The 19454-nt window shown below is 42.5% G+C and overlaps 1 protein-coding gene across 6 annotated transcripts in view; it reads left to right on the forward strand.

The window, feature by feature from the left end:
* Positions 1-2421: 2421 nt before the first annotated feature.
* The window catches only part of esyt2a (extended synaptotagmin-like protein 2a), a 35154-nt gene continuing 18121 nt past the window's right edge, over positions 2422-19454 (forward strand). For 2 of the 6 annotated variants that reach the window (XM_086204459.1, XM_086204461.1), the window contains exons 1-8: positions 2424-2685; positions 3595-3983; positions 11256-11297; positions 11556-11615; positions 12900-13034; positions 13440-13516; positions 13869-13941; positions 15577-15666. In XM_086204459.1, coding sequence (XP_086060585.1) covers positions 3603-3983; positions 11256-11297; positions 11556-11615; positions 12900-13034; positions 13440-13516; positions 13869-13941; positions 15577-15666 — 858 coding nt within the window. In that variant the 5' untranslated portion in view covers positions 2424-2685; positions 3595-3602. Of the gene's footprint in view, positions 2686-3594; positions 3984-11255; positions 11298-11555; positions 11616-12899; positions 13035-13439; positions 13517-13868; positions 13942-15576; positions 15667-19454 lie in introns of all 6 variants that reach the window. The other 4 variants (XM_086204460.1, XM_086204462.1, XM_086204457.1 and 1 more) reach the window with 3 other exon arrangements.

Below are 19454 nucleotides of genomic sequence, written 5' to 3' on the forward strand. Positions count from 1 at the left end.
AGCTCTATCAGCGACTCCCATTGGGGAAAGGCTGCATCATTTTTTAGTAGAGTTGTACGATTCAAATTAAAACTAGAATCTGGGATTTGTTGTTGTTGCTGTTGCTTTGAATAGAGATCATTATTGTCCCTCACTATTTAGTTGTAATATATTTACCTGATGCAGGTGGAAGGAGACACGCCCGGTACGTCATGCTCCTGACCTCAGCCTCACCAATGTTCTCGAATGAACCCCGAACGTCACAACAATCCACTGTCAGGTCAGCGGTAATTTTCCGAAGATCGTTCCTCGGCCTCAGTGTTTTGATCATTGTTGACTGCTGATGTGTTGGTTGAGGCGCGCTGTCCTTTAAAAAAAAAAAAGAATGTTCAGTGGTGATAATTTATTGGTTGGTTTTAAAAATCTATTTGGCTCCTTCTCCAAATAAAACTCAGGCCTTTCAGCGTCTTCTTGCTACCATATTTTCATTCCGGCCTCACCCACAAACACAGCGTCAGCGTGTGTCGGTGCTGCTGTGGTCTTGGCATGCTGATAATTCCCATTACAGGCAGGGCTCGTAGAAGGTTGCAACAGCTTTTGCTGCATAAATGTTGATCTTGACCCAAACTCAAGTGAGCCTCCTCTGAAATAAACAGTGAATTACAGGGGGTGGGGGTGAACAGCGGGATCAGCAATATTGCCAGCTAATCAAATTATCCCACTGAGAGGTTTTGAATAGCAACCATGGGCGGCTAAATAAACGTGGGGATGCAGGCAGAGACGTGACATTGGCCATGATGTACGATGTGCTTCCTGACGAATGCGTCGCATGCCTTTGAAATAATTCTTTAGCTAAGGATTTCATCTTTGCTCCGTCACACACATGAAACTGTCCAGAGAATTACAGGAGGTCTGACAGCAAATACTGCTCCATACCACACGAGACCACCTCGGCCCAAATATTACCGAAAGGCTATCCTGCAGCTCATTCAGCTGAATAGTTGAGAGTGTGGATTCTCCACAGACGGTGTGACAACACTTCCAGGTTCCAAAAGCTACCATGACCTCTAGTGGGAGAACGCTCCCTCAGCGCTTGCTGGAATCATCCTGAATCACGTCCACACGTTTCTGTCAATTAGGGTCCCTATTATGTTTTTGACTCTGTTTTTCCCGTTTGCGAATCTCGCACCCTATTGTCCGACTCACTCATCCGGTATAAATAACAATGAGGTCGACGGGAGATTAAGCTCGACCCTTAATGGCCGCTAACAGGATTACGCGGTCAGAGGTGAACGTACAGGCAAGTGGCGAAAGAAAAGAAAAAGTTAAATGTGAGCAGTTAAAGGTCTCAATGTGAAGAATACATGAAGCAATTTTGGCATATCTGCAATATTATTGGACAGAGGTCTTCTGTTTCTGTGGCTGTGGCTCTTTTTGTCTTTAATGAAGGGTTTACGACCATCCAGGTGGAGAGAGAAGATGAGGAGGGCGTCATGAGCCTGGACGCTGGACATCTCCTTTATGACTATTCTCAACCTTACTTTGCTGTAACATCAAACTTTACCTGTACAAATATACAATTACATATTCTGCATACTATAAATATATATGATTATAAATAGATTACATCATAATAAGCCAGTTAAATGTGTTATTCTTTCTTATACTATAATACACATTGAAATACAGCATAACAAGCTACTTATTAGTATTACAACTACTGCTGCTACTTTGCCACTCCTTCATGCCAGTTCTCTACAATGTGCATTTGTTTTTTTGTGCACAGCTGTGAAATCTTTCAGGCGACGACCTCTTGAAGCTCATCAAGGGAGCGCCAAGCGTGAGCAAAGCAGTACAGTCAAAGCAAAGGGTGGCGATTTTAAAGAATCCAAAATAATAAACATGTTCTGAGTTATTTCACATTTTTTTGTTTACTACATAATTCCATATGTGTTCATTGATAGTTTCGATGCCTTCAGTGAGAATCTATAATGTAAATATCCGAGTAGCGGCGCCATCTTAGATATTTATTTATCCAAAAAGTCATGAAAATAAAGAAAAACCATTAAAATGAGAGGTGAACATTTGACTGGTGTTGAACATGTAGAGGGAGTCTTTCAAATTTCTGGTACTGAATGACATTTAATGAACTCTCGAAGAAACAATTGAAAAGGGATTAAAGCTTTAAATTTATGAAGTAGAAAGTATTCCCTGTGTAACTTGAGAGGAGTAGAAAAACTTGTACCATGTACAATATTTATTTGATTGCTCCAGTTAAATCGCTCGATTCCATCTGCAGTCCCTGGGCATGAAAAGACGGTACTTAAGCAGATGTCCTTTGTTACATTCCACAATTACACTTGGGTGTTTGAAATAGTTTAACTTTTAAGCTTCATAGCTTCATGCTGCCAAAAGACACTTAAGACAGCTACAAAGGAGGGAAGTTTTTTCCCGCCACAAGATGGCGCCCGGGGCTGCTGTCGTGATGGCGGTTTGAAGCTCCCTCCCTCCATGCCCGTCGGAGGCTGGCCTCCGTCCCGCGATGACAGTTTCCTGCGGGCTGGTTGAGACGGGCTGGACGTCTTCACGGCAGGATGTGTTGAGGAGGAACGAGGGTCGTCGGAGTGAAGCTAGTGGGCATGAGGCGGACCGGGTCTACGGAGTGATTTTCGCTTCTTCTCCAGGAAAGGGCGGATGTTGATACTGGTGAGTGGGACTCCTGCTCAGCGAGAGGCGGGGAGGAAGAAGTTGATTTGTTCGTTGGTGTTTGGTTCACGCTGCGTAGCCCAGATACGTGTCACTTGTGGAAGAGAACTTCGCCACGGATTCCGTTAAGAAAACCCAACATTCCCGCTTTTCTTTGCTTTAAGATACATTTATGTCAAATGTAAACAACGAATAACAGACATTTTGGATGAAGCAGTCTGTGGTCCTATATTCGGCATACATATAACAACAAAAAACCCTCCTGTAACTAATAAAATCTTAATGTTTGTAATGGCTTCACATCATTGACCGTGGTAGTTGGTGTCAGACTGCGCAGAAAAAAACGGTTGAGGCAGTTTTTGAAGTTAGACAGTATTAAACAAATAGCATCCGTACATATATATCTTTAAGGTCCGTACAACCTGACTTACCTACACATTAAGGTAAGAAGTTGTTGAAATTATTGGCAGTGAGTTTTATATGGCGTTCCCTGAGGTAGAATATCGTTTGTCCTCGTATTTGTTGACCAAACAAACAGAATTTAAGCTTGTCAGCAGGTATTAATGCTTGTCTAATATTTTAGCTTCATCTAACTCATTAGTTTTCAACCACTTTTGATTTGTGGCCTCCTGACCTGTGGAATCCCTTCCTGTGATATCAATATAAACAGACATTATAATTAGTTCAGGAATGCATGCTTTGGGTAGATTTGTAAATATGCCAGTATGTTATGACTGGTTTTGGTCTATATCGTGATGAATCAAGGTGCATTGTCTTGTAATATATTTATTATCATAAAATGACTTAATTGTGATACAGTTGTTATCAGTGGCTAGTTTTTGTGATAGTCCAGTGAGCTGCTCCAGGCTCTTAACAGTTGCTGGAAATAGTTGTCATTTTGTCTTCCAGAGGTGGAAATGAGTAACAGAACCGGCTCCAGCATGGAAGGTTCTGCTGGGGTGAACGGACCCATCCCAGCACCCAACAGCCTGACCAGCTCCAGTTTGGGCCCACCGGTGTCCCCAGAGGAGCTGGACGAAGGGCCACAGTCATCCCTGACTGACGTCACTCAGATGTGGATTAAGTTTGCCAAGACTTTCGCCATCATCCTCCCTATCTACATCTTGGGATACTTTGAGTTCAGCTTCAGCTGGGTTCTGATCGGACTCGCCATGTTGTTCTACTGGAGGAGAAATCATGGCAGCAAGGACTACAGGATAAACCGGGCCCTAGCCTTCCTGGAGCATGAGGAGAAAGTAATGAGGCAGAGTGTGCCCACTACTGAGCTGCCACCATGGGTAAGTCACCCAGTCTTCTCACATTCCTCATTGTCACCTGATGTTTTGTGTTGGTTTCTTGCTTTTCCATTCCTGCGTCCACCGCTCCTCCGTTCCTTCCCTCCATCCAACTTCAAATACACCCCGTCAACTTGCTCTGACTGTGGGCCAAATGAGCTGAGGAGTCAACGAAATGTCACTGAAATGACTTGGCAGACAGAACATCCCAAGACACGCCCTCCTGCGTGTGTTCCGATGACAAGGTGTGCCAGAGGGAGATTATCAGAAATGCAGCGTTTGACAGTCATCGCTGAAGAAGTTGAAAGTTTGAGCAGAGAACCTGTCAACAAACACAGAAAATTCATAGCTTTTGACAGATACTCGATACACCCAGAAATGTGAAGCCCTGTGTTTATGAGGTATATCACTGCTGCATTGCTGATAACATTTTCTGTCAGTCTGCATGTTGGACATGTGGACTAATCAGGTAACTGATCTCTATGAAGGCATCGACCAAAGATTTGGTGCATCAATTTGGCACTTGATTATAAATACACGTGCCTTTATTTTCACGTCAAACCCAACGTGGTCAACATTTGCAGTGCACTTTTATGTGCTGTTGTTGCAGGGAATTTAAAAACTGGCTCACAAGCAGGTTTTCACCTTATTCAACTGGTGTTGTGGACATTCACCTCCCAGTCATGACTTCGTCTGTGTGGTTGAGAAGTTATTTAGAAACTGATGTGTTCTCCAGTCCTCAATGTGTTGCATCCCATCAAAATGTGAGATGTGAAACATCACCGGGTGGATGTTGTAATGGACGTAAAAAAGTGTTGAATGTATCATGCAGTAGTTGAACTTCAATGCATTAAAGGCAGATAACACAGTAGCAACGTTCCGTGCGAGCAGCATGGCACGTCTTGATAGTGAAGCGCCCCAAACAAACAACCAACCATTTAACGGGTGGGTTTTTACATTTGTAGCATAGAAACCGAGCCGAGCCTTCCAGAGCCGTTCTCGTCCGTCCTTAATGGTGATGGTTTGATGCTGCAGTTAGGTTTTTTTCTTGTTAAGCACAAAAACATTTGGTTTGGTTTCAGGAAGGATTGTGGTTGTCTCACATGAGGCGTTGACATACCACAGAAACGGCGCGAAAATGAGAGCAGAGGATATAGGTATGAAAAGGGAAACTTCAGCTCGCCACAAGAGCAACTTTTTTAAAGTTTGACCGATTTAACATCTGTCATGCCATCTTTTCTTCTCCTTTTTTTTTTTTTTTTGGTAGAAATAGGCTATACATCATCCAGTAAAATGAACCATCACATTGTGATGCATCATCAGCTAGCGCTAGCTTGACGTTTGATCAGTGCCCATGGTGACAGTTGACATTCTCGCCTCCTCATTGACTCGTCTGAGGGGACCAGGGACATGTGCAATTGTGTGGATGAGTTAACGTTGAACATTAAATGGCCTTAAACAGGTCAGAGATCCAATCTACTAAATGCAAAAATATTCTGTTGGCTTGTGTTATCATCCTTTACTTGAAATTACTTTTCTGAACAGCCGTCAGGCGTTCTGAGGGGCTGCAGGAAGTCCCTCATCCTTTAAACATCTGGTCCTTGTCTAATAACACGGTGATGTTCAACACTAACCTGCTCCTGAAAACTGCTCAGTAATAAGAAGGCCGGCGCTCCCCCGCGACTCAGAGGCGTCAGTGAGCGTGTGTGGGGTTTTCAGGTTGGTGTGACAGAGGTGAATAAGATAAAGTCTCTCATGTGGAGGACATGGACTGACTGGAAGTCTGTTAGAGGTCAGAGTTCACCACTGATTATCACTCGTCCTCACTATCAGCCTGGTGTGCTGAGCCTTTGTTCTCCTTTCACTGGTCGCTCAGTTTCACTTTAATCAAGCAAACAAAGAGCTGTCAGTCAGTCAGTGTTTGGTTTGCGCCCCTAAATGTCATTAACCTCCATCGTGGTTCCATTTAGCCAGCAAGTCAATTTGAACCAACCCGTTGGAATGTTGTCAAAAAGAGACGGCATGTAAGTTGAGTGCATGATTTTTAAAAAAGCGATATTGTGATTATTGTGCACAGTATTGTGATATATGATAAACATACTGTAAATTCAAACTTGCATAAAACACACAAAAAACAGGCATTGTTCAATGGTACTTTCAATATAACAATGAGTCACTAAAGTAGATAAATACATCGCAACAACAAAACATCAATACTAAAACATTAGCAGTACTGTTCAAAAAGATGGCACGTATTTTTGATGTTGTTGTTGTTGTTGTTTGTTTGTTTTTTTGGTGGTTATGTAACAGCACAGGCTAACCCTGCAGAACAAGAACACTCAGGTGGACATCAGCTGGCTGTAGTTGCTCTTAAGTGCCAGTGAGTAAAATTGAAGTTTTCCCAAACTTGGTTGTTATAACCTTTTTCTAATTATATACTTCAAAATATGTGGTTTTGGAATCTGAGCATGTTGTTGTGGCGAAACTGATCCTGGTATTTCTGGGGTGATGCAAAACAACAACAAAAAAGAAGAGTTCCAGCTGGCTCCAGCAGTGACCATTGACTTGAGAGGGTTCTGGGTTTGTGTTCACGTCTGAGGTCTGAGATCATGTTTGAGTGCCGGAGGAGACCATGAGAAAGAAAAGAGACCAAAACTACCTGCTCTGAAACATTCATCAGATATTCAAGACCTACGTGGAAGTGTTACAACCACATTGAAGCTGTTTCTCTGTCTGTTTCCTGTCTCTTCGCCTGTGCGCTCAAATGGCAAGGGTGGGACCACTCCGCTCTTTTGATGTGCCAAAGGGCGGGGCTCTGCTGCGTAGCCAAGAATGGAAACTATGTGGAGCAACAGAAAGGCTTTGTGCTGCTTTGATTTACCTAAAAAAGTCTGAAAATGTTGTGTAGGGTTTCTTTTTCCCCCCTCTGTTCTCCTGCATGTTGGGTTTTGAAAATGAGTGAATATGATCATACAAACCAAGCCTAAACACCTGTGTACTCTAGTCAGCACTTTACTGTCACGGCAGTTGGAAATCCAGAGCTGGGTCAACCATCATTGTCCTCGTGGCTGTAGCAGGCCTGTACTCGAGCTTGAACACACTTTTTAAAGCGACTTACAGTAGCATATCGTCTGTTGTGCTGTTTCATGAAGGGTTTTCTCTCCTTCATGGAGGCCCAAAAGTGAGCAACTGGTTTTGGTCTCTTTGCCTTCTCACCTTCATGTACAGTCATGTTGCATACCATTACTTGGGTTAAAGTGAATTCCCTTGGATGTAAACTGTCTTTGAACTGTGTGAATGAAGCCACAGACGTTGTACTGAGGCAGCTAAACTGGCGCCGGCTGGCAGGTGACCAGATTTTCATTTTCCATTTAAATGTATTCAAACAATTTTGTGCCATGAGGAAATTGTAGCTTCAGGTGTTAAAAACACACACACAGATAAAGGAGTAAAACGTGCTGCAACAGTAAATGGATGATGAGAAACAGCACCCTCAGTACGGATGATTTTCTTTTTCTGTGTTTAAGAGTAAGACTCTTGTGTTCTATATGAATATTCTAATGTTAATACTCACAAATAATCCCTGTACAGTTTAACCTTAAAGATTTCTTTGTGTGGGAGAAGCCCGTTAGCTCGGTGTGTGTAGGAAGCACACAGTGGTTTTTGTTAGCCAGATAAAAATCTTTCTGCCAGATTTAAATGTCCATTTATAATTTCCCATGAAAATAATTCCCTCCAAACACTGAAAAAGGCTACAATCACACTTCCACACTTCCTCCGTAGCACCACAGTTCTGCTCCAGCTGTGATACGAACACTGAGACAGCAGGAAACTTTGCAGTCGGAGTGCACCCTACTGGATGACTTCTCACTGTTATAATCTGTAATATTGAGGTTTTCTCATGGCTCAACACACTCAGCGATTCTGATTTAGCTGCTAAAAGCCAAAATCGGCCGACGTAATTGGACAGTCGTTGGGTCAGGCTCTGCTAGTTACTGAGGAAACGTCCCTATATGCTGTTGCTCATTGGAAAATCAAGCCTAACCAGCTGTGGAAATGATGACACGAACATCAGTTAATGTCATTAGCTCCAGAGAATGATGCAGGCAGCAGCTGTCGATAGCGTCACACACTGTCTACGGTGAAACCTATTCCTCAGCACAATAGAGCTCTCCGATTTCCTCGACTCGTCTCTCTCCTGAAAGCTGTCTCTGCTACCATCCTGGACAGGGATTGTCTCTCTCTCCCAGCCTAAATATAGGCCTCAGCATGGTGCCAGTGTCTCTCATGAGTTTCTTGTTTCTGCACCTTTCAACAGAAGGTGATTGAACAGTTTTCCTTGTTGTTTCTGTTGTCACCTCCTGGAGTATGTGGATTAAATGTCAGCTGTTGGTGTTCGAATATCAACGGCGCTCGTGACGAGCTGCAGTAGTGCTTTCATTCATCCCCTAACGTGCTTTGTTGTATCTGTATTTTTGAGAAGTTCCCACAATTTCCCTGTTTTAAATGTTCAAATGATGGTAATGAAACCAAACAGTAATATCTTGCCAAATCCCTGTCCTAGTCCAGATCCAGAGCCGTGACGTATATGAGGATGTTAGTGGAGCATTTAGCGTCATTAGCTCTCAGGCACCATTTGAATTCACGTGTTCCTGAGCACGAGTGGGGTTGAGGCCTCCACTCGGTTCCACTTGTTAAAGACTCAGACTGGTGGCAAGGACCTCACCATACGTATCGTGATATTGGGGTCATGCTACAATTTTACCACAATATATTGTGAAACAATGCAATATCAATGCCATGGGGTTGGAATGTCAGTGTATTATTGTGAAATAAACGTGTCTTTCTGCTGTTTGTATTTTATTACGATCTGTTTAAATGATACATTTGTTACTTTGAAGGCTTTATTCATGACCAAAACTGTGTGAAACACTAAAGCAATAAAAAAAAAAAAAAAAAAACCTACCTCTTTCTAAAAAATGTGGAACCTTTGTTCCTCTGAAAGAGGGAAACGATCCCAGTTCACACAAGGAAATGAATCAGTGTCCTTGCTGTCACGTTGTACAGTCGGTGCATTGGGAAGTGCATGACAGTGGGGGAAAAAAACATAGAAATCTTTTCACAATGTAAGATTTTTGAGCCTCCATGGGTTTTTTTTTGTATGTGCATTTGCCTTTATTGCACTGTTACATCTCATTCTTAACCACATGTACTGGTTCACTGATATCACCTTCATGTTCATGTGTACTTTGTGTTTAAGTAAACTTTTGGTCCTACGTCTCCGTAATGATTAAAGAACTTGAGGAACTGGTGCAGGAGCTCACAGCCATAGTTACCCCTGCTGAGCCGTCCATGTAACACAGTCAGAAAAGAGTAATAGAGAACATGTGAGTGATTAAGTGGTCCGGTCAGTTTAATGTGTTTACGATCGGCCTGTAAAGATATCACCTTTAATTCAATTGAAGCATTTGACGCTTACCAGTTGTGTGACAACGTGAAACCCAACGCTGCCAACAGACTCCAGCTCCTGGTAGTCATCGTCTTTAAAATAGTAAATGGAATTTTAACCCCAAGATAAACTGCACGTGGCGCTGACGATGACGATGGCATCAGTGTGAGTTTGTTTATGTGTAGGAGGAAGTGTGCACATGTGCTGAACGTGTCACCGGGATGGCGTGATGTAGCAAACAGGGTTGTTTCAGTTCGTGTGCGTGTGATAGAATGACCTTCCCTGGTGACGGCAGGCCGCGGTTGATGGGTTGATGCCCCTAGAAAGAAAATCTAGATTTTTTTTTCCTCCGCACACCATATTTATATTTAATCAGTTCTTTAAAAAAAACAAAAAAAATCAGCTTCAGGAATTTTTTTCAGATTTCGACTGAAATATTGAAAAGGCTGCGTAACTGACTTAAGTTTTATCTGCAGATGTTCCGACAGTGGATGCAAGATAATATTGGCACATCATCAGTATCGGCTTTTGTAGAAACTCGTAATGTAATAACGGCTCATCATGTAATAAAATCATGAGCACATAATGTAATAACGTCTTTGTGCATAATGTAATCATGTAACAATTTATTACATTATGAGCCCAACTATTTAGCAACTCATGATGTACTAACAGCTCATGATGTAACAATGGCTCATACTGTGAGAAAAGTGTTGCACGATCACCATTTTTTTACCTTTGCCATTCCCGCAGGGTGAAAGGTCCTGCTCTCACCTCTGTGATTGTCTGTCTGGATGGAAGCAGAATCACAAAAATTTCTGCAAAACAGGTCGTCCGTGTGCAGGTGTGGTCGTTATGGACTTAATGCTCCACCACGTTTTGCAGGAATGTTGTGATGAGCCGATTATTAAATTATGAACTTTTATTACATTTAAGATATGATATTATGAGCCATTGTTACATTCTGAGTTGCTACAGCTTTTTGAAAATATATTATATGTATCACTATATATATAGAGATATATATCTATATCTGTATATATATCTATAGCTATACACACACATATATAAATATATATATCTGTATGTATGTATGTATATATATTTATATGTGTGTGTATATGTGTGTATCTCAGCCCAGTTTAGGTCACGTCTCTGCTTTGACATTGCAGTCAATATATATAATTTAAGGGCTTTTACAAATGTTTTGGATATACAGAAAAACTATTAAGATTCCCAGCGTTTCCAACACATTGTTATCAGCAGACTTTATGGGAATGTTACATTATCAGCCATTGTCAAATATGTCTATTAATAGTTTGCTAATGGTGTTCATGTTTAGGAGTGTTAAATTTTCTCTGTTTTAAAATAAGGGTCAAAGAGTAAGTATGCTAAAGTAATGCTTCGTCGGGACTATTAAACCTAACTGAGAAGTAACTCACTGTTATAAATGTACCCTTATTAAAAAGTGTTCATCATTTTGTTGACTGTTCTCCCTTGACAGACGTGGCAGTTTAGCTGCTCCAACACATTAATGAGTGCATCGTCGCTATGCTAATATTAAGCTAACGGTGTGCATGCCGGACAGACCCTGGTGTGCTTCAGGCTTCACTCCATGAAGTGCCTGCGTATTGTTCAGTTGTTATGGACACTAAAGGTGGAAGAATTAAGCTTCACCAGTCCAGGCAGTAAATCACAGCCAGCAAGATGAGACAAATCTAGTGAGCTTGTGGACCAGAAATAGAAAAAACAAGTCAAATACTCAGGGATTGGGCTCATGTTTAAATGTTTAATTCTAACTCCTGCTTTTCTGCCTCTTATTACAGGTCCATTATCCGGATGTGGAGAGGGTGGAATGGCTGAATAAGGTGGACACACACACACACACACACACACACACACACACACACACACACACACACACACACACACACACACACACACACACACATATTAACACAAACTCTTATTAACTTGTATCATTCTCCTTCTTCTCACCCACTCGTCTGCTCTCCATAAGGAGCCGTTCAGATTGTTAGCTAGCTGAGGCAGAGTGCTAGGTTATATAAATAGGTTCTGAATCTGGAGCTCTGCTAAATCCTGATCCACTGCTCCTGCCTCCCTAGAGAGAGAGAGAGAGAGAGATGTCTGAAGGGAGGTGGAAAAGGAAGACTGAGAGAGAAAGGGTGAGGGGATCAAGACTGACCTTGAAATGCTTACCTGGACTACCAGGACAAGTGTAATGGATGAAACCAGCTGTGTTGTTACTCACGTTCATGTTGTTTGAATCTATAATGGTAGTTTACAGGTTGAGGGAGCCGAATGTGATTGGTGAGTGATAACAGCAGCAGCTCAGTGACCACGAGGGCTTAAACCCTGGTTTTTAGCTTTGGTGGGTGGAGTCATCAGGCCCTGGATTTCAGTCAGGGATTTTCAGGTATTACCTACTGAATGGCCTCTGGTAAATCTAGCATTTATTACATGGAAGTTTCCTGCACACACACTTTAACTGATGTCAAACGGTGTTGCAAATGTTAATTTTCTTTGGCTTGTTTTATCTCAATCTGTTCGAATAGATGATAAACTAAGAGAACACCGGACCCATAGATTGCCAGGGTTAAATAGACAGCAGTGCCAGGGGTGTCTGTTTTCAACATGAATGTTTAGGATCTTCACACAGGCAGCGGTGACGTTGCTAAGGTAACGCAGCAGTCTAAAGACAAGTTTCAGGATCAGGATATGGCTGCTCGGAAGCCCCTGTAATGAGCTGCAGTGTAAAATGCAGTCTGCACCTTTTTAGCTGCCGACGTGACAAAACATCAGTTGTGATTTGGTACTCAAACACCCCGAACGGAAGACTTGAGATGAAGACATGGAGCAGATTCAGTAAAGATTATGGTGCTAATGCTGTTGAAGTGATGCTAATGTGAGTGAAGTGTTGTACAAGTGTGAGGAGGAAACAAAGACGCTGGAGTAGAGCGCTGACACGCAAGCAGAGGAGCCCGGGAGTTTGCTGAACTCTTCTCACATATGAACTGGGTTTTTTTTCTGCTGTGACTTTATAATATCCCACTACTCTGGCGATGCTGTCTGTTGTTTCAGTACCACTTTGACCGCTTTTCTTTATTTAATTCCCATCAAGTCTGCACCACATGCAGTGCAGCTCTAGTCTGGATAAGCTTCAGGTCTTTGCGAGGTCTAAAATATCCAGTGTAATCAGTACCACCAGTGTGGTCACGTGCTTGTTACTGGTTGGAACATTTCCTCACTGGCATCCCTCATGTGTCCTGTAACAAATATAAACAGGACCGTAGCAAATTCTTCCTGAGTGCATTCAAGTTCAAGTGTGCAGTCTGAACAACTCTCTCCACTGGACAGTTAGTAGGAATGTAGAAACAAATCTCTTTCATCGATGTGAAATTCGATATGACACGATACATTTTTCCATTTCCTCCTCCTTCGTTTCTCAGACGGTGAAGCAGATGTGGCCGTTCATCTGCCAGTTTGTTGACAAGCTGTTCAGAGACACCATCGAGCCGGCGGTGAAGGGCGCCAACCCTCACCTCAGCACCTTCTGCTTCACCAAGATCGACATGGGCGACAAGGTTAGCAACGGCTAACAGCACAGACATGGATGGGAAAAACAGCTTGAATGCATAAACCGAAGGCTCGGAAATGAAAGTAACATGAGAAAAGAAGAGGGATCGTTACTACTGCTTTATTATATAATAATACATCTTTAAATATCATTATCATTCACTGCGGTGGCTTTCAGGAAAGGTTTTGTACTAAATGGGCTAAACGTGGTAATCTAACAGTGCTGCGCTCACACTGCTCCCAGCCTCAGTGGAGGTGGTGCAGCATTTCTATTTTTGTCTACTTTTTTGGCTTTGGACTTGAATTTCCCTCTCATCTGTAGTTTAGAACAAAAGCAGCAACGTGAACCTGGTTTGTGTTAGGACTTCTCCCTGCTCCTGCAGCATCATCTGTTGTTTTCTTTGTTCCTGCAGCCGCTGAGAGTGAACGGGGTGAAAGTTTACACAGAGAACGTTGACAAGAGGCAGGTCATCATGGACCTGCAGATCAGGTACACAACATTCATACACATCATCATCGGGGTTGTGTTTGTTTGTTTTTTCCCCTTCAAGATACAGTAAAAATAAAGAGAATCTCTGTCATTCATCTCAGTGAGGAGTTCCGAGAAATAAGTCAATTCTTTAGATGCTTTTTGTGAATTCAGCCTTTCCTGAGGAGAAAATTTGCTCTGAAGATAGAATCTGGCCTCCTGATCTTAAATCCAAGTAAAAAGAAAAAGGAAAAAAAAAAATCAAGCGGAACAGTTCTGCTCTAGCACAGATGTACCTGGCGATGCAGCCAGTCACTCACTCTAATATTTATCTTCATGTTGCTGGTTCTTCTTCTTTTGCTGTTCTTTGCAGTTTTGTCGGGAACACAGAGATCGATGTGGACATTAAGAAGTACTACTGCAGAGCTGGAATCAAAAGTATTCAGGTAGGAGAGGGATGGTGGACGTGCAGCCCCTGTCATGAACACTCGACCTGTTGGCCACGTTCTGTTGCAGCTTTGTCATCTGCTTGTTTTGGTTTTACTTTGTGCTCGTGCACTTCCATCCCGTACTCTTTTTATGTCACTTTTTGGACGAAGCTATTTGTCCCGTCAGAGTGAAGAACAGGAAGGGATTTCTCAGTCCTTCTGTTGCTAGACGTATACCAATGACACGAACTCTGAATATGGTTGTTACTGTGTGATTTACTGCTGAAAATATTGCTTCAAACAACAGTTGTGGCAATTCATTAAAAACTTCATAAGTGTAAAAATCCAAAGCATTTTGAAGTTGTGGTTTCTCTGTTTTGTCTTTATTGGTTAAGTTAAATCAACCAGTTCTGTTTTTTAAGGTTTGAAAAAGGACGTCACCTTTGGCCAACAAATGAAAATGCTTTGGCGCGCACACAAATTCTGGTCACAGGCGCTGTCTTCTTTTATTTTTTTTGATACCAAAACACAATGTTACATTTACAAGGATAGAAAAACAACAAATCTCAACATTTTAGAGGCTAGAATCTGTGTAATTTTTTTGAAGTTTAAAGTTTTTTCTATGGAGTAGCCGGTTTGTCAGTTAACAAGGGGAATGTTTCAGCTGTAGGGAAACACAATAAAATAAAACCATTAAAATAACCGACTGGAGCATATTTGCTCAAATCAGAGACGTTTATGACCCAAACAAACTTCCACTCACCTGCTGTACCCCTGGAGTGTATCTTTATATTCATTTGAAGATAAGAGTAAAGGGACAACAGAGCAGCAGATACGTGCCTCTTTTGACCTGTGACCTCTGCGGGGACAGTTTTACGTCATGTGTGGACACAAGGCTGATAAAGCAGGCGTTATCCACTCAGCTGTTGGCACAGGATCAGGTCATATTTGCTGTTCAGAGATCAGAGAAAGTGAGCCTGGAGGAACCTCGGTGAGTTAATATGTGGCTCTAATTTGAAAGCTGCCATCGCTGGATGTATGTCAGCTTTTCATACGAAAGAATTAGTCCAGACACCTAAGATGCTAACGTGGAGCTCATCATGAGCCATGAGTCACTCGGTCTTCTTTTCCTCAACTGGTCAAACTTAATACAGCATGTTGTTGATCTCTCGGTGTATAAATCATCCTCCCAGCAGGAATGAGCTGCAGAAGGGAAGCTGAGATTAATAAAAGGCTATCTTCACTGATGAGCAAAATGGTATTTGATTACTCAGAGGCTTGGCTGCAACCAAATTTGGTGCTGCAGACGAGAAGTCTACATATCTGAGCTTTGACTCACTGCAGCCGCTGAGAAAATAGCGTTCTTCATAATGAGGAGCTCCAGAGGTGGTGGTGGTGGGGGGGGGCATTCAGAGGAAACAGTCCAGTCTAACAAACAAAAAAAATCCTTCAGCCTGCATTACAAGTGCTGTTATGTTTTCTGTTCCAGCTTGATAGTATACAAGGATCTTCAAAATAAGGAAAACCTGAGAAATTAGTTGAACTCTTATTTTTCAATTTCTCTTGAATTTGACACATTAAAAGCTGAAATGTGGTATAAAGAGCTCAGACATGGATCGTTGACTAACTGCTTCATGTCTTTGTCCTGTCCAGCTTCACGGCGTGCTGAGGGTGGTGATGGAACCTCTGCTGGGGGACATGCCTCTTATTGGAGCTCTCTCTGTATTTTTCCTGAAGAAACCGGTGAGTACCCTGACCTTTGACCTCAGTCTTAAACATTCATTCACAAGGAGGGCCTCTAAAATCCTGGGGACGGTTTCACAAAATTAAAAAGTGTCGATTTCCAGCTGTAATTAGACTTTTAGATGAACACAAATGCAGCCCTCCATCAAAGGAACTCTGCAACAACAATGAACAACACAAGTGTGCCTGCGAAGATTCCTGGGGGGCCTCAGTGGAGGATTTAGTCCAACAGCGCAGTACATTAATTGAACTGCAGTATCAGCCTGTGTAATGATATCATCACAAATACATTGCCTTAGTATTTTGAACAGTAACTGCACAAATGTTGCAGAAATAGATTATTTTTTGTGATTTTTATCGTTGCTTTTTTCTTACACTTTTTAACTATTTAACCAATCCTGTTTTTTTTTTTTTAAATAGCACCACACAAGTACACATTTCAAAATGATCTCATGATAGCATTTGTATATAATAATGCAATATTGTTCATATTAATCACAGTGTGACTTCTGCCACCAAGTCATGCAGCAACAGAGCCAAGTATGAACTGTGTAATTTTAGAGAGAGCAAGTATTTTATCTCTTCATCTGTTTTCACTGAAACCCAAATGCACATGCATCTCTGTGTGCTGTCCCTGGGGCAGGCCTGCCGTGCGCTCCCACCCATGACTGACCTCTGTGGAGTGGAAGGGTTGCTTCTCTGCTTCTGTAGTTGCCTTCCTGTGTTTTCAGTGTCAGACAGCATCATCTTCGCTGAGCTCAGTCCTCTTTATCAGTGCATCTCCCCCCCACCCCCCACCCCCACACTGTTTTCTTCCTTCCTGTGCTGCAGTTTTTTGTTCCTACGAGATTCAGGCTTTGATGTTGTGATCCACAGGGATCAGAATCACCATCCAAAACCTCAAACTCAGATGTGAAATCGTCCCCTCAGTGATTTTTCCACCACAAACATTTAAGTCCAGAGTACCATCATCCATTAAGGTCTGCAGCTAATGAGCGCGTGGAAGAAATCCAAGATATAAAACACATCAGTTTCCTCTTCACATCAAACATGCGGCCTCACCACGGCAACACAGTTTAACCAGAACTCACAGTGCTGCAGGTTTTCCTTGGCCCAAATCTGAACGTGATCACATTGATGGAGGTGCTAAGTTCATGACAGAAACCATGAATAAGATTAAACCAGTTTGTGGATTTACAATATAAAAAAAGGTTTCACAATCCAAGTTTGGATGAATGAGAACATCTGACATCTTCACATGGCTGCTACAGTCCTGGTGTCAGCGACGAAGCCCCTCTTTGTAAAACGTCTCTCCAGTACCAGCAGAGACGTCACGGTGAGGGTCCTTTCCCACCTGCATGGCAGCGTAGGAGGGGAAGGACGTGCGGCGGTGCTGTTGACTCACCACAGATGAAACTTAACTGCTGTTGGTATGATTAGTTGCTGCTGGTATTTCCTCATCCTGTGTGCCACAGTGGCCCTCGGTCTTGTTGGGGCAGGTTGCCCTAGCAACAAGCTCAGACAATGCCATTCATCAGGATGTCAAGTGTTGGTGTCGCCAAGTATCGACCAGCTTATCTTGTGTTTTGAAGTGTGTGTGTGTGTGTGTGTGTGTGTGTGTGTGTGTGTGTGTGTGTGTGTGTGTGTGTGTGTGTGTGTGTGTGCCTGTGCCAACATACCAGCGAGGCTCATCATAAAACACTGAGACAGTATTTGAATGGAAAGTTTGAGAATTAAAGTTGAATTACAAATGAATGATGAATTACAGCGGCGCAGCACTCAAGCACACATCGAAGCAAAGAGAAAAAAAAGCAGGATGGAAAACAAAAAAAAGAGCAACGGCTTCCTTGCATGACATGAAGTCTCTAGTCGGTCATATTTTTATGTAGATGAACATCTCCTACATTCAACCGCTCAGTAAACGAGTTCCCCCATAACGGAGTCAGGAAGTCCGGGAGGAGCTTGTCCTGGACACGGATCTGCTAGACTTTTCCAGCTTTATTGGACCAACTGGATCAGATTGTGATAGTGAAATTAGTCATTTTGTAGGTTGTGTTGTGTTATCTAACAATCACAGTGGCTTTTGGTGGAGGGAGCCATGGAGATAATAACTTCCTGTAGGACAACGAAATGCCTCATACCGACATGTGAACTTCCTGTTGGATGATAAACATAACTCAGCTGTCACTCTCCAGTGGGTTGATAGTGGTTCAACAAGCCCTCGACTGTTTGGATGAGCCCGAGGCTCTGAGCCGATCCTGTTTCAAGAGTGTGAGTATCATTTTGATGGTTCCCTGACTGCTGAGAAGCAGAATGTTACTTCATTCCTCTGTACACCTGTGTGAACGCTGCAGCAATGAAGGATTTTTTTTGTCTAACAGGAAGTTAGCAACTTCAAGGTTCCCTCCATCAAATGGTTGCATGTTCAACAGCTTACTTCTGGGATGTAGAACTCCTCATGTGCTGCATTGTGACCCGGCATGAAAGGTGTCATCTTTGTAGTACTACATTAGATACACCGTCCAGGAACTACCCCTGCTACTGTGCATGTACTGTCGATTAGATGCCGTACTGGTATAAATAAACTGGTTCTAGACCAACAGAGGATCTACTCTCTGCAGCGATGAGACATGTGAGTCTTTCTTTCTTGTCAGGCAGCTCATGCGACACTTCTCACCCTACCAGGGCAGAACATTTGATTTACAGCTTTGATAGAATGTACTTGAGTGTCAGGACACCTTCAGAGGCAAAATTCCGCTCCAAACTGAAGTACCACTGCTTTACCTGAGCAGCAGGTTTATGTCTCATTGTTCCTCGTTGCTTGTCACCAGCTTCAGCTGCGGCTCCCAGCCTGGGATTTTTTTAAGCCTCTTTTACAACCTTTTTCAACTTCGCAGTCATTGATAATCTGAAACGTGCTGACACACACCATCTCTCTCTGGCTCTAAGGTACAGATTCGCAGACCTTGTGAAGTTGATGACACATTTGAAAACACACACACACACACACCTACGTACGTTGGCTTGATCTACATTGTCTACTGGATTTCAGTCTTGACAAGGGCAACTGTGGCAATCCCCCAGATGATTATTTATGATTATTTCTTAAATTTAACTGGAAGAATTCCTATTACAATGAGGTTGTTCCCATGCACTGACCTCCACGCTGGCTGCAGGGACACTGCAGGATGAGTCTGCTTCCAAGCAGCTCGAGTCTGATTGATTTGTTTACTGTCTGAAAATCGAGTCGTTCTGATCATTGGGACAAAGAGCCTGGATGCATCCGCCTGCCTCACTCAGACCTGTGAGTTACTTCCTGCGTTCTCCATCCTGATTACGTCCCTTCAGGGTTGGGCCGTAGAAGTGTATCCCAGGGTGTTTTGAAAACAGCAACAATGCAGTCATGGAAATAATTCTGCAGTGCAATTTGTGTACATATTTTATAAATAAACACGTTTATGTGTGAGTTTTCAAACGTGTGTGCTTGGACCTGTTTGTAACTATGCGTCACATGACTTCTTCTCCTCAGAAGGGAGCAAAAACCCAGATAATCATGCAAAGCGAGCTGTGTTTTAGTTTTTCATCATTTCAGGTTGTGACTGAATAAAACATGCTACATTTCTATTGTTAAAAGAATAAATTCGTGGAAAGAATGTAGTTTGCACATCATGCAAGGGCAAGATTGTTAAAAATGTAAGATGTAAGAAGAGGAGATGACTACCTGTACAGAAGTAGCTATACAAAACAAATTGCAGGCAGTCAGATAATTAGATGAAAGGTTTTGGGGG

Source organism: Aulostomus chinensis, chromosome 5, assembly GCF_037954235.1.
Source record: "Aulostomus chinensis isolate RoL2024-O1b breed Wild chromosome 5, RoL_Achi_v1.0, whole genome shotgun sequence".
NCBI lineage: Eukaryota > Metazoa > Chordata > Actinopteri > Syngnathiformes > Aulostomidae > Aulostomus > Aulostomus chinensis.